The sequence below is a fragment of the Electrona antarctica genome, assembly GCF_951216825.1.
Source record: "Electrona antarctica genome assembly, chromosome: 20".
Classification (NCBI taxonomy): domain Eukaryota; kingdom Metazoa; phylum Chordata; class Actinopteri; order Myctophiformes; family Myctophidae; genus Electrona; species Electrona antarctica.
In genome coordinates, this window is record NC_136801.1 from 25,215,843 (window position 1) to 25,229,758 (window position 13,916).

General features: G+C 38.0%; 1 protein-coding gene across 1 annotated transcript; it reads right to left on the reverse strand.

Moving 5' to 3' along the window:
* Nucleotides 1–776: 776 nt before the first annotated feature.
* On the reverse strand, nucleotides 777–7,962 carry commd3 (COMM domain containing 3). The gene is made up of 8 exons (XM_079490276.1): nucleotides 7,752–7,962; nucleotides 6,422–6,533; nucleotides 3,614–3,677; nucleotides 3,487–3,521; nucleotides 2,129–2,189; nucleotides 1,892–1,948; nucleotides 1,652–1,714; nucleotides 777–1,215 (listed from the first exon to the last, which is right to left on the reverse strand). Exons 1-8 carry the CDS (start codon nucleotides 7,888–7,890, stop codon nucleotides 1,156–1,158), a joined length of 591 nt encoding a protein of 196 aa, XP_079346402.1. The 5' UTR covers nucleotides 7,891–7,962; the 3' UTR covers nucleotides 777–1,155.
* Between the last annotated feature and the right edge of the window lie 5,954 nt (nucleotides 7,963–13,916).

Here is a 13,916-nt window from a genome sequence, read left to right on the forward strand (position 1 = left end):
TCGGTGTATTCTTGGTCTGTTGAAATGTGCACGGCGATGAAATGACAAAATATATATATATAAGTCTGGTGGTGTCGTGTTAACCATACATCGACTCAGAAAGATGTGATCCGTTTATATGTCGCAGACATTAACTTATTATAGCCAAAGCATCCGTCTGTTAGGTCCTATTTCCTACGGGTTTAATGCAGACTGCTCTCTGCTCCGTGTTGAGGCTCAGCCAGTGCTCTTTGAGTCTTGCACTATTTTAAAAACCACGCACTTGCCAAATAAACCTTTGTGACAAATGTGACTTCTATAGTGGCTGCGGTCTGTATAGGCTATAGCGGGGCTTTGAAATATTGCCCGGCGTGTTGCATTCATTGGCTTTAGCCGGGACTGAAATAAAAGAGGTCTCGGATGTTTATGGAATTGGAGCCATCGGAGTGCGTTGGTTCAGCAGCTCGTCTGAACCGAAGTAGATAGTCTCTCCTCTCCTCTCACTTTCACTGCCCCATAACAGCACGTTTGCGGAAACACGAGCTATGCCCTTATGCAACTATATAGGCTACATGGCAAAAAAAAGGGGAAATAAAAAACATTTAACGTCTATTGATTTTTGATTAAATGTTTGGCCTGTCAACCATGCACCTATACGGACGCCCAATCTTTTAGCTAAACCTGTCTCCTCTCTTGACATTATGACTCATATATATAGGCTATGGTAAACCTATACGTACCTGAAATAGCCTGGTGTTTATAAACTAGGCTAAAATGTGCAAGAAATAACAAAACTTAGCTTATCGGGAGAACGCAAGATACATTTTTTAATAATTAATTTTAATGGCAACAAAGTTGGAATGTCAGATTTTTCTAAGCAGGTGAAGTGTGTTAATTTATTACTTTTGTTTTTACTCTGGGAGTAATACAAATAACCAAATGGACCGTTGGACCCATACATGTCTATTTGGCTACCTTTTTTATACTCTCAGATAAAAACAGGGGATGTTCACTGTGCGGTTACATTCATTTAAAAATATATCACAAATAAACAGTGCAGCTTGAAACGGTTGAACTTCAGTGCTTGGCTGCTTGCGGTGCAGAGCCATGTGAAACTGGACTCCACTGCAGGTCACAAAACATCGAGCAGGTGATTCCAGTCCAGCAAACATCTCATCACATTTGAGTGGCTTTCTCCAAACTCTTGGCCGCGTCCTTCAATTTCCCCACCAGATCCTGAAAACAATGCAATATTGAAGACTCACACTCTCAAATTAAATGGACCTATAGCTGGTTTGTGTCTGACATATGACGTAGCGGAGTCTATATTATTGGCATTCAATCACCCCTTAAAACACAACTGAAAATAAAGAAAATAGCCAACACATGCAAACCTAGACTAAACTGTACATCATTGGATTTGGTATATCCGTCTATTAGGGCTTGCAGCAAAAAGTTAACTCTAGTTTCATGTTTTATTTAGCCTATTTGTTTGGCTGCATGAAGACGTATTCATAATTAAATAATTCGGTTCAGAGAGCTAATAGCCAGCAGTGAATATAACTTCCTCGTGAAGGAAAGGGATTAGAATAAAAGTAAAATGGTAAATCTATCACTAAAATAACCACGTGCATGTGCTAAAAAGCACTTCCCAGAAGTTATAATACTCCACCTGTAGCTGTTCCACTGAGCAGCTGAAGTTGATATCCTCAGTGGCTCCCATCATGCCAGCATTCTGTCAAAAGTAAGTTACGTATATGTGTAGACATAAACATGATTGTTTAATCAAACGGGAGACATTGCACAGTTAATTTAACTCTTCAGAAGGGGGGGGGGGTAAAGTTAAATCTGTATTTTGGCTATAATCATGATTCGTGTAGGCCTACATTACAATAATGAGCCTATATCTTACCTCGACGTTCAATGAAAGGAGGTAGAAAGGCTCGTTGACCTTCTGCATGTGTCCATTCTGTGATGGGAATAAATAAAATGACTTGTTGGTTGCATATATATGGAAGGCACACGAAAACTGCAACCTATGATGTCAAATTCTCAGTGAGGCTAAGTCAAGTGTAACAAAAATGTCTTAAGGGATTTTTTTGTATTCGTCTTAAATTATAACCTGAGAGTATAGAGGCCTATATATTACCTTCATGTGGTATTGCAGACGCCATGATACATCGTTAATGTGCGGTGGACATCTCCCTATGCTAACGTAAAGAAGAGTACAAGTCAGAAAAAGCTGATTGATTGATAGAAATTTTAATTTCACAGTATGCCGAATGGGTATACATTTCAAACGAAAGTAGCCTATAATACAAAAACTGTTACTTGAGGATAGAACCAGAAAATATAGTCATAAGGGTCCTCCATTTTCAATTAATCTAATCAGAGAATGCACAAGCAGAAACCTTAGCCTATCTCCATATCAACTTTTTTTCTTCTTTCATAGACCTATATAGGTCATAGAACATGTCGCACACAGGTAGTGAAAATAGCCAATTAGCCTACAAGCTCACAAACGCTGCATTTTTGGCTATTTTAATAACGGCCTATAATAATAATCTACAAGGTTTCCACCCGACAGAGGCGATTATGCAATCAGCAACATTAACAACTCGTGAACACAAATGCACATGCACGACTAAATCCTATATAAAACAGCATGAAGTATAGCCTATTAAAAAATGTTTTTGTTTTTTGTTTTGGGGGCACAAGCAGTGAAATGTCATGACCTTACGCATAACTCGTGTCACGGCGCTTCAGTCCGGTCGGTGTGAAAACAGAGATTGTTTTTCTCAAGCATGCGTGCCAACACGATGACAAAGGATTTAAGGGAAGGATCAGCATGATTCAGTATCACATGTAGTTGAAGCTGCACTTTATAGCGCGTCATAAACACATGCATGCACGCTCGTCGTACGCGGTCTCGACTCTCGACTCTCTCTCAAAATGACATTTAGTATTTTAAATCAAACAGTTAAACGACCTATATTTAATCTAAATCACAGAACAGCAGATTTATATAGAAATCGCAACGCAACAAATAGACTATAACCAAAACAATAGGCTAATTAAAGAAGAGTTAAAGGGGAATTCCACTCATTTTCAACATTTTACTATTAATATACCTTAGAGCTGCATGTTGTGTGGAAATATTTTTTAAAAAGTCCCCCCATTCTGTGTTTCCTAGAACTGTAAGTATGAAAAAAATCATTAACATGGTGAAACACATCTTGATGATCTCCAGTTCTAGAAAACACAGAATGGGGGGGACGTTTTTTACTATTTCCACACAACAGCTCTAAGGTAGTAGTATAGTATACTAGTATATAGTATAGTAGTATAGTAAAATGTTGAAAATGAGTGGAATGCCCCTTTAAGGAGGTAAAACATTCAGTGAACAAATACAAAGGTTGTGCATTGTGCAAATGTTGGTCTGGGTTTACTAAAAGTTCCACTGTTATGTGGTCATGGACTGAGGTGACTCATGTGTATTTTACTTACCTGGTCAAAAGAGCCTCTAGTTGATCTTTATGTTTCTATAAAATACAAATTGATTGAGACAAGAAATGGTCAGATTGGAAGCTAAGCTATATATAGAATTGGAATACATGATCATATGAACCATCACCTGTAAAGAGTCATACAATATTTCAGTTCTCTCCGGATCAAATGAGACATCTTCAAGACATGAGCTGCAAGGACCAAAAAAAGAGAGTGCATGGGGAAGCATTTAATGCCAGAATATGCAAAATGTCTCATCTCTCATTTTGCAGAGAGAATTTTTTTTTTTTATATATAATATATATACACACATGTACATATACACATACACACAATCCTTTAGTATAGTTTATCCAATATATTTTACTTTAAATTCAGTGGTGGAAAAAGTACTCAGTGTTTTTACATAAAAGTAAACCACAAAGAAAAATACTGTATATTAAAAAAGAAGTATATGGGCATCAAACTCTATAAAGTACAAAATATAAAGTGCTCAAACTTTTCTAAAATGTTCATGAGAATAAGATCTAAGCTCACAAAGCATCACATTGGATATTTTCAAATAGCCAAAGCAAATGTTTCGTATATGATGGAGTAAAAAGTGCAACAATTGCTCCTGAGATTAGAAGAGTAGAAGTAGAGAGTAGAAGAACAACGTATACAAAAATGGAAATACTCAAGTAAAATCATACCTCAGAATTTTACTTATACTGCCCTTGAGTAAATGTACTTTAATAGTTACTTAGTTACATATCTCTGCGACACACATGACATTTAGCCTCAGATGACTTTGAGGAAGTCATGATTAAGACAGCATGGACTGTTGAAACATTATTTCTCTTGTCACAATAAGATCATCAACTCTTTTTTGTGTAAGTTCTATTAATAAACTCCGTATGTTCATCATCATATTAGCCCCATAGATCTGATTAAGAACAAATAGTTTAATCCCATCAACAGACTGTTCTGATAATAGCTGAAGCATAAAAATAGGGTGATGACACATCAAGGCAATATGAAAATTGAAACAATTTGTTTTGTTTGTTTATGTTCTCTACAATCCAATATATAATCTTTCATGTTTTTAACATCTGTCATAAGTTAGTTTGTTATACCAAACATTGTAGAAAGTCATTTAAGAGACAGGGGTTGACTCTAAAAGGGAGCTTGCTTGCTATTAGTGCATATGTGGAATGTCATATAACCAGTATTTAACCTCATATAAATTACAGATGACTTTGTCCATGAGAATAACACAGCATTATGGAAGCTTCCGTGTATATAGTAAAACCAATGTTTAAACTCAGTCGCATGGATTTGGAACCGACATCTTGCTTATTGCGGTTTTACATAAACCTCCAGAGTCCATTTTAAAAGAGGTATATGTCACATATTATAGTCCATAATCTACACCTTGAAGTCCATTTTGACGCTCTCTCAAAGTTAAAACAACGCTCAGGATCTTGCTGTGCAGGCATATATGGCAACATAAACTATAGTAAAATACGCACATCACTTCATGGAGGTGCTGGGTTCAAAAAGTAACATAGGAAAAGAGAAGGGAAGCCGCACACTCATATGCTCCAATGGATAAATTTATTGACGACGTTTCGTTTTATTGACGATGTTTCGAGCCAAGGCTCTTCATCTGGTCCAGATGAAGAGCCTTGGCTCGAAACGTTGTCAATAAATTTATCCTTTGGAGCATATGAGTGTGCGGCTTCCCTTCTCTTTTCATATATGGCAACATGAACATGACAAAGAACATTAGTACAAATTGAACAAGACTGTCTATAAGCTCCTTGCATGCCGTGCAAACCTTTTATTAGTGCATGGAGAATGTAAAAACCCATTCTGATTAAGACCTTAAAGGTCATGATCTAAAAACAGAACTGTTGCACAGCGCCTGCACCATGCATTCTCACAGTCTTAATACTATAAATATAGGAGATAACTCTGGCTTGCTTTGGAGGGCATTTTTAACTGTATCCATTATAACCAAAATAGGCTGATCCTAAAATCAAATATGGAATCCAGATCAAATTTGAGTGTTAAGTTAAATGTATCTTGTCTGGAAAGTATTTTTTTTTTACCCCACCATTTTTGTAAGCCATTTTTTTCACCCATGTGTCAATTGTCTATAGTCTAGTGTAATCCTGGGCACTACACTCCCTCTGCCAACCAATATAGTTGCATCTCTTTGTCTGTATCTCTGCTGTGTTTCATAACTGTGGTACAAGACACTCTTGATGAGGGTCCAGAGGGACAGAAACGTCATGTCAGTTTGAATAAAAGCGGATGCTGCTGAGCAGGAGCAGGGAGTTTTGTTCATGGATGTTTGTTCACGATTGCTGCATTTGTCACTGTCCATCGCACCTGCATCTGAATGAAGTCGACGTGCAATTATTTTCTTTGCAAATAACTGTGGCACTGCCATAACGACTTTTGCTTCTTCTTCCTGTGAGATCAGTAAAGGTCTAGGTCAGAGGTGCCCACACTTTTTTGACTTGAGAACTATTTTCAAAATGACAAGCTCAACTAGATCTACCCACCAAAGAAATGTTATCCAATTGCTGAAAATAGTTAAACAATGTCCTTGAGTGGGCTTTGGAATAATGGCGATGGTGTTACATATAAGACTAACGCACTTGGAATGGGAAATACAGAGGGAACATTTTGAATTGGTAGTTTTCTTGCATGTATATTTTTTTTTTTTTTACATTTAAATAATATATTTGTAGGCATGTCATGTGGTCTACCTGCACAGGCTTTATGATCTACTGGTAGATCATGATCTACCTTTTGGGCGCCCCTGGTCTAGGTACTCCTTGTTGCAAGACACAGATTTCAGAACCTCTACACAGAACAATAAAATATCACTGATCAATCAATCAATCTTTTTTGCGGGCTTGTTTTGTATAGTAGTTTAGTTTACCTTATTGTTGATTTGTCTGCATTTTGTTTGACCCCCTCCAGTATGAAAGTGGTGACTGCTGTGTGACACTGTTTCAGGAGAATCTGGTCCACATGCTTCAACTCAGGCTGAGCTATAATAATAATCAGAGGAAAGTATGTGAGAATGATGTGTGAACAACCCATGCATGACTTGTAACAAAAGGTGCTTTGTTCCAAGTGCAGTCAACCTTCCCAATAAACTAAACTTAAGTGATGCTTCAATTGTGTATGTATATTGGGGTGCGAGACTAGTGCATGTGCATGTGTGTGTGTTGATGCTTGAAACAGGAACAACTCCTTGTTTTATTCTATAAAGCAAGCACTTATATGCACCCCCACAGCCCACACAAAGATAGCCATGTCTATAATGTTAGTTGGTGGTAGTTTTATTTGACAACATTCTAATTATACATTCAGTTTATAATGTCAGCTTTATAAAGTGTGTCTTCCAGATAGGCATAGGCCTACACACAATGACAATCTATCATTTGCATGTGAATGGCACCTTTAAAAGCAATAGCCCCCCCCCCACTTTTGTATGTAAGTATACAGAATGTGGGTCTATTCATGATCACCAATATTTCAGTAAAATGTTTTGTTAAATGCAGCCACAGTGAAGACATGTCTTGCATGCTTGCTTTGGACAAAAAGCCTCAATTCTGTTAAAGCATCCATTTTAAATTAGCATAAATAAGGCTATTATGCAAATGTTGACTAATTTGGTGTCATTTGGACTATCACGAGCAGCAGTAATCAACTGATCATTAGTGACTTCTAAACAACACATCAACTGCCCAATTTACACATTGATCAGCCAGGCACCCCATTGTACGTTTTTTAACTAATGGTCATTATTATGCACCAAAATAGAGTACAATACTGAATACTGTCAACTACCATGCGATGATTTGCGATCTGGTAGTTAACAGACGCTCGCATAGCCAACCAATGAGATTTTTTTTAACAGCTTATAACGAAGATATACCTTTTTTATATAAAGGTTAGCATACGCTGCTGTCTAGAGCTAGCTTATAGGCTAGTGAATTAGAACAGGATGCGTTTAGGGTTGAGAGATTGGGAGATTCCTGCGCGAAGCTTTCTGCAAACAGCGGTCGTCATCCGCCTTTTTTTGTCCAAACCGCAAACAGCTAGACTAGACATAGCTGCTCTCCTTTGAGAGAGATGAGCGAGAGAAACCGAGAGAAAGAAGAACACCGGAAGCTGTGGGAAGCAAGCAAGCAGCCTTTTAGACAAAAGACACGGTCGGGAGACAGACATCGCGGATTGAAGCTTTATTTTTATTTGTTTACCTAGAACAGAGCGATCGGAGTGGGCGGAGAGCAGGCTACGGTACGCGGCGTCTAGCAGCGCGGCGAAGGTTGGCAGGTCGAACACGGCCGGGTCCGACATGCACTGCAGTCCTCTCTGCACCGACGCGCACAACTCCATTTTGAACAAGAGGGAAGAGAGAAAAGTGACCCACACGACACAGGATCACGTGATGGATCAGCTGACGCGCATGGAGCTGTTTGAAAGAAGAAGAAAAAAAGAAAGAAAAATGAAGCTGCTCTCTCTGGAACTGTGTTTCTCAAATATTCCCACGTTAAAACCACACGTAGGCCTATTAATCCGCGGACCCTCGATTTGAAACTATTTGGTGCCAGGGATCTGGTTATTTGATTAGATGTAGTAATAGTATAGAATTATATAGCCTACATGGGAATTAGCCTTGCATCAAGGCTATAGAATTTTAAGAGAGAAACCAAACCTGATCTGAATTATTGTAGTGTAGGTAGGCTACATTCGACTACCTTGGCGTCGCATGAGAGCTTGTATGTCGACAATTAAAAAAAAAGAAAAAGAAAACAGGGGACCGCATTCCCCTGGAACCCTTGCCCATCAAGGACCTCCGGGGGTCCCCGGACCCCACTTTGAAAACCAGCTGCTCTAGAAGGCTCTCAGCAGGATTGATCGATATGAAGAAAATCCACATATTCAAACTGATGTTTCCAAAGCAATAGCATAACACATGCATGTTCTCTCATCACTCCACCTCACTGCATTCAGACCAAATATTAAATAACAGCCAACCAGTGGAGGGAATGTAACTATTAAAGTGTAGCCTATGGCTACACCTGTATAGGCTATACTTAAGTACAATTTGGTGGTGTTATATAGCCTATACTTTACTGAATTATTTCCAGTTTTCAATACTTACACTCCATATAAGCCCAGCCCGATCTCACCCAGGTTGACTAGCCTATATCTCAGAGGAAAATATACTGTAGGGTAGCCTACTTTTACTCCACGACAATCATTTGAAAACTTACTTTGTAGATTTTGATTAAAATTGATTTATCTTCAGCTATTTTCAAAAGATTTGTATTGAACTTGTGACATGGGACATTCTTTATAGGCCTACTTTAAGGCATATTTATTATTTTGTACCGGACTTTTAGCCTACTTAGTTGCAACTGAGTATTTCTAAATTGTGGTAGACTTTTACTTAAGTTACTTGTGACTTAATTGTGTGTATGCTACTTCTTCCAACACTGAAAGCTGCAGCACAAGCACAACATCCGACCTATAATCCAACTCATCTGACTGAGAATGTGGCGTTTCAAATTGAACTAGTTTATAATTACATTTCTGCAGTATAGGGATACTATGCAGTGGAAAATATTATGCAATAGTCATTTGGTCATTAAATTACGAATGATATAGTGCAATATCTTGATCAAGATGACAAGATCAAGTCATGCTTTGATTTTTGCTTGAGCACCTTTAGCATAATATAGGCTATATATAGCCTGCGGTGCGTTTTATGAATTAATTGCGCCATGCATGACCATGAGTGGCACGAAATATGTCACTTGAAGGGAAAAAATCACACCCGTGTGAAGTGAGGATGAGGGGCGCTGATATAAGTCTAATGCATGTTGATTAGGTGATGTAGCCTAATGGTGATGTAAAACAAACGGTGCCAACACAAACATTAAACGCCATTAACAATAAAGAGACACTATGACGTAATGAGGCACATTATGACAACATTTTCCCTTCATTGTCAATAGCGTTTACAAATAAAAAATGAACTAAAGACAAACATTAAACCTGTGTATATAGGAGGGGCTAGCCCCTCAAAAATAGGTCTGGGTGTGACGGGGGTGACGTAGTAGGCTGCGGTTCTCAAAGTGGGGTCCGGGGACGCCCCGAGGCGGCGCGGTGGTCCCCGCAAAATGATAGTTAACCATATACAGTAGCTTATTTGAAAATTGCTGATCTACAATTAAGCTTCACGACTTGTCATGATGTGATTCTTGTGAAGCTTGTAGATCTGCTATTTACTTATTTTAATTTTGAATATTTTTGATACATTACAACACAATCTTGTATAGTGGTCCCGCGGCACAAACCCTGCATGCAGGCACAAACTGAACTCTACAGGGGTCCGCCCTCCGCGACCAAATACAATATATTGCATGACTGTCCTTGACACAACATCTGTGAATGCATGGGATATCGTCTGTGCATAAAGGCTGTGAATCGATTCGGGCGTCAGGATTTTCTGCTTATGATGCAGATTTATGCAGATTCGATAATTGACTCTGGTACGTTGGGGAGGGGTGGAAATTGAGATAAATGTGTGAGTTCAGATTGATGAATGGTCAACGCGGGATCAGAGTGATGGGGGAGAGAGAGAGAGAGAGAGAGAGAGAGAGAGAGAGAGAGAGAGAGAGAGAGGACATTGGACAAAGGATGTGCAGGCAGCAAGATGTCAGACTCATTTTGAAAGCGCTGATGTGTTGCCATGAGCAAAGGCTGCAGAGCACAGCACAAGACCGAGGTAGCCTATATGTTGAGTGAGATAATAAATTATTAATAAATAATGAGAGTGAGACACGTGACAAGATCATGAACGAAAAAGAACACTAAAACTACATTATTACAAGTGTGTTCAGAAATTAAGTCCACAATTAAAGTCTATATGTTGAGAAAATATTGAATCAATATTTATTACAATATTTTTTTCAAAAGTTATTGGTTATATAGTCATTCATCCGAAAACGTGAACTTCAGAACTTCAGCATGGTAAAGGAAGAGGATGTCTGTCTCCTACTACAGAAACGTGTTGACTACAGCTGATTTGAATGAACTTTGATCCAAGGAACATCCACGAAACCACTATAAATCAATTAGGCTATAGCGGCATCAGTTTTGACAGAATAGACCTCAACGATTTAAAAACAATGATTAGTCACACAGGTTACGATGGTCTCACGTCACAGTCATTTTACATTGGCGTTAGTGAGCCAAAAAAGTGACGACAAGGCTCATGCAAGGAAGTGACAGGCAGCATTGATTCACGACAAAGATCAAAAGAGCCTACAATACGACAAATAATTTCACCCACTTCAAGTTTTTATTACACCTTTGTGATATAACCAAGTCAAATCTTAATCTCAATTATTATATTGGTTGCAAAATATGCAAAGGTCGTAACCTTCTATATAAAGTTGAGTGAAAAGTAAAATAAATAAATAAATAAATAATAATAATAATAATAATAAAGGACAACTTTAATGATATTCTGATCATGTTTGCTGCACGTTTGCTATGTGCCTGTTGATGCCTATCTAGCTATAATTTTCTATATCCCCTTTTGGAGGGGCCACAGGGCCAGGCCTCTCATATAGTGATATATAGTGATTTCAATCCGTTTAAATAAAGGTCTTTAATATACAGTATACAATTGTATAAATCTCCATATTTGCTGTGGGGAGGTTCTTTGAAAGGGTTTGTAAGACCACATCATATCCCCAATGGAAAAAATAGCTGTAGTGCGTGGAAAAAAGATGATCATATTCCTGACAGTGTTTATATTGGCATCCCGGGCAGTCAAGGACAAAATAAATAGGCTATACTCACATGTAGCAAACAAAATGTAACAATAAAGAAACCTTGTATAGGCTAAGGCTATAATGCACGTTTATGTATCTCTAACTCAGTGGTTTTCAACCCTTTTCATATAAGGACTATCTTTTATTTTGCATTTGAGCCACGGACCATGCGGCACATGCACCAAGTGATGGGATTTAGCCTCTCAGACCCAGAACGAAAGAATATGTTGTCATCCTTGGATAAGATTTTGTCCACAATTCCATACAGGCTGTAGTATGGTGATGTGGTACCCATAACAGACAAACGTTGAAAATTCTTCTATTCTCTAGACTTCTTGTAAATTAAGTCATGCTCGATGTTTAACAATAATTTAACTCTTGAGAGTTCAAGATCTATAAAGGTCAATTTGGTTACCAACTATCTTAGCTGGGGACCACCTGGAACCTCCTCAAGGACCACTGGATGTCCCCGGACCAATAGTTGAGAATTTTTATTTTCAATTAATTGTTTAAAATACGCAAAAAAGAAAATCCTTTGAACTCAACTTCAAGCAACATCAAAGGTAATTTTGTATCGGCGTGGTTTGTATAGGCTACACTCAGTAATTAATCAATTATCGCAGCCGACTCAAAACGCTATTATTATTGACATTGTTTTGTCAAAAATGTATCATCACATATTTGATATTATACAGAGCATTGCAGACGATAGCCTGTACGCCATATAGAACAAGCTGTGACATTCCCTTTAAGAAGCTGCTGCATGTGACCTTTGACAATTGAGTGCATATGCTCAAAAAGTAGGTATGGCTACATTAGAAATAATATCCAATCACATCAAATTATAGCTATAGCCTACTGTTTGAGACGGCCATACGGAGAGAGAGAGAGAGAGAGAGAGAGAGAGAGAGAGAGAGAGAGAGAGAGAGAGAGAGAGAGAGAGAGACTGGCGATCTCATTTAGCCCAAATGTTTTTCGTCTCTTTTTTAAGCCTATATATATATAGTTTTCAACTTGTGGGCTAAATCTCTGCTATAGTTCCTCGAAGTTTTTATTCGTTTTCTTCCCATAAAGCGTAGCTTACGAATGGGTCATCACGACAGCTTGAAATCTGGAATCCTTGACCAAAAACAGAGGAACTGGAAAGTCTCAAACCCAACATCAACAAACCACTATAAGAAAGACAGACAACACCGTCTTTGCAACATAGTATTGCATGCCATATCAGTATGATGCTATATATTCTGTTTGATGGTTACTTTCCTTATCCTGTATAAAGCTGTCACATTTTAACTTTTAGGTATAGGCTGCAATCATATTCATATGGCTATAGGCTATAGTGAGTCATAGCTTATATATAAGCTTACATTTTTTTGTTCAGCTGTTTTTAGGAGATGGGCCCCCGGGTTAGCGACCTGCCCTTAATCATATTCTTATGGCCGCAAAGAACTATATCCAACGCATGCGCAGTGTCAACATAGCATATTTAATAAACCAACAATTGGTTAAAGCAAAAATAACTCCTTTTCAGTTTTCTGCATATAGCCTATAGGCTACAAACTATAGCCAAACGCCAAAGTGCAGTAACCACGTTTCACACTGAACGTATTTGTCTCAAAGGTCATGATTTGGGGGGGAAACATGTCAAGAATATACAAGCATGCAAATATGCATATCACTTATATTTGGCTGATGAATTGAAACGTTTTAAATCTTTTTTTTGCATATAGTTTGTATGGCAGTATAGGCTACAAGAGATCAAATGAGAGTGAGACAGAAATAAACTATAAACCGCAACTTTTCACTTATATCCCACTGCAGGCCAAATGCTTAGGCTATGTTCTTGGACAGTTTTTATTATTATTTATTTATTTTGGCCCTCCCCTCATGCTTATTTGCGTCAACAAACCTCCGGGAGAGAATTAGCCTATTCCCAACTTTAAAGTGTATAGGCTACGTATACGTTTTAAAAAGTGACCCACCATAAACATCATCAGTGTTAAAGCGTAGCCTATGTTGTATGCATTTGATAGCTACATATAGCTAATTCATTCATTAATAATATATATATATATAGCCACATTCATCCCATCACAGTTTTCGAAAAGAGTAGAATAGGAGAAATGGATCGAGAAAGGGAAGGAAAAATAATTAAAAAAAATCGAAACGAGATGAAAGGACTGGTGATTTTCCAAAGTTCTTCAAAAACATGACATATATCACCTAAATATGATTAAGCATTGAATAGGCCTATGCCTACTATACACTGTAATAATGTTAATAATAACAAGAGAAACGGAACACTGCAGAATCTGCGGTGCCCAGTAGAGGTCACAGCTCAACACCACTCAAGGTCATTGTTGTGTTTGGAGACTTCGGAGCTGTCCAGTTCATGTTGGCTGCTGGTGTCACAATCTGACAAATGCTACACCTCTTTATGATGTGTTTGAATGAATAGAAACACACACAATGTAAGTTAATTAATCAAATACACGTTTTTCAAATTAATGTGTAGCCTATATATACGCAGTGTTGTAAAGTAATAAGTATATTTACTTAAGTACTGCATGTATA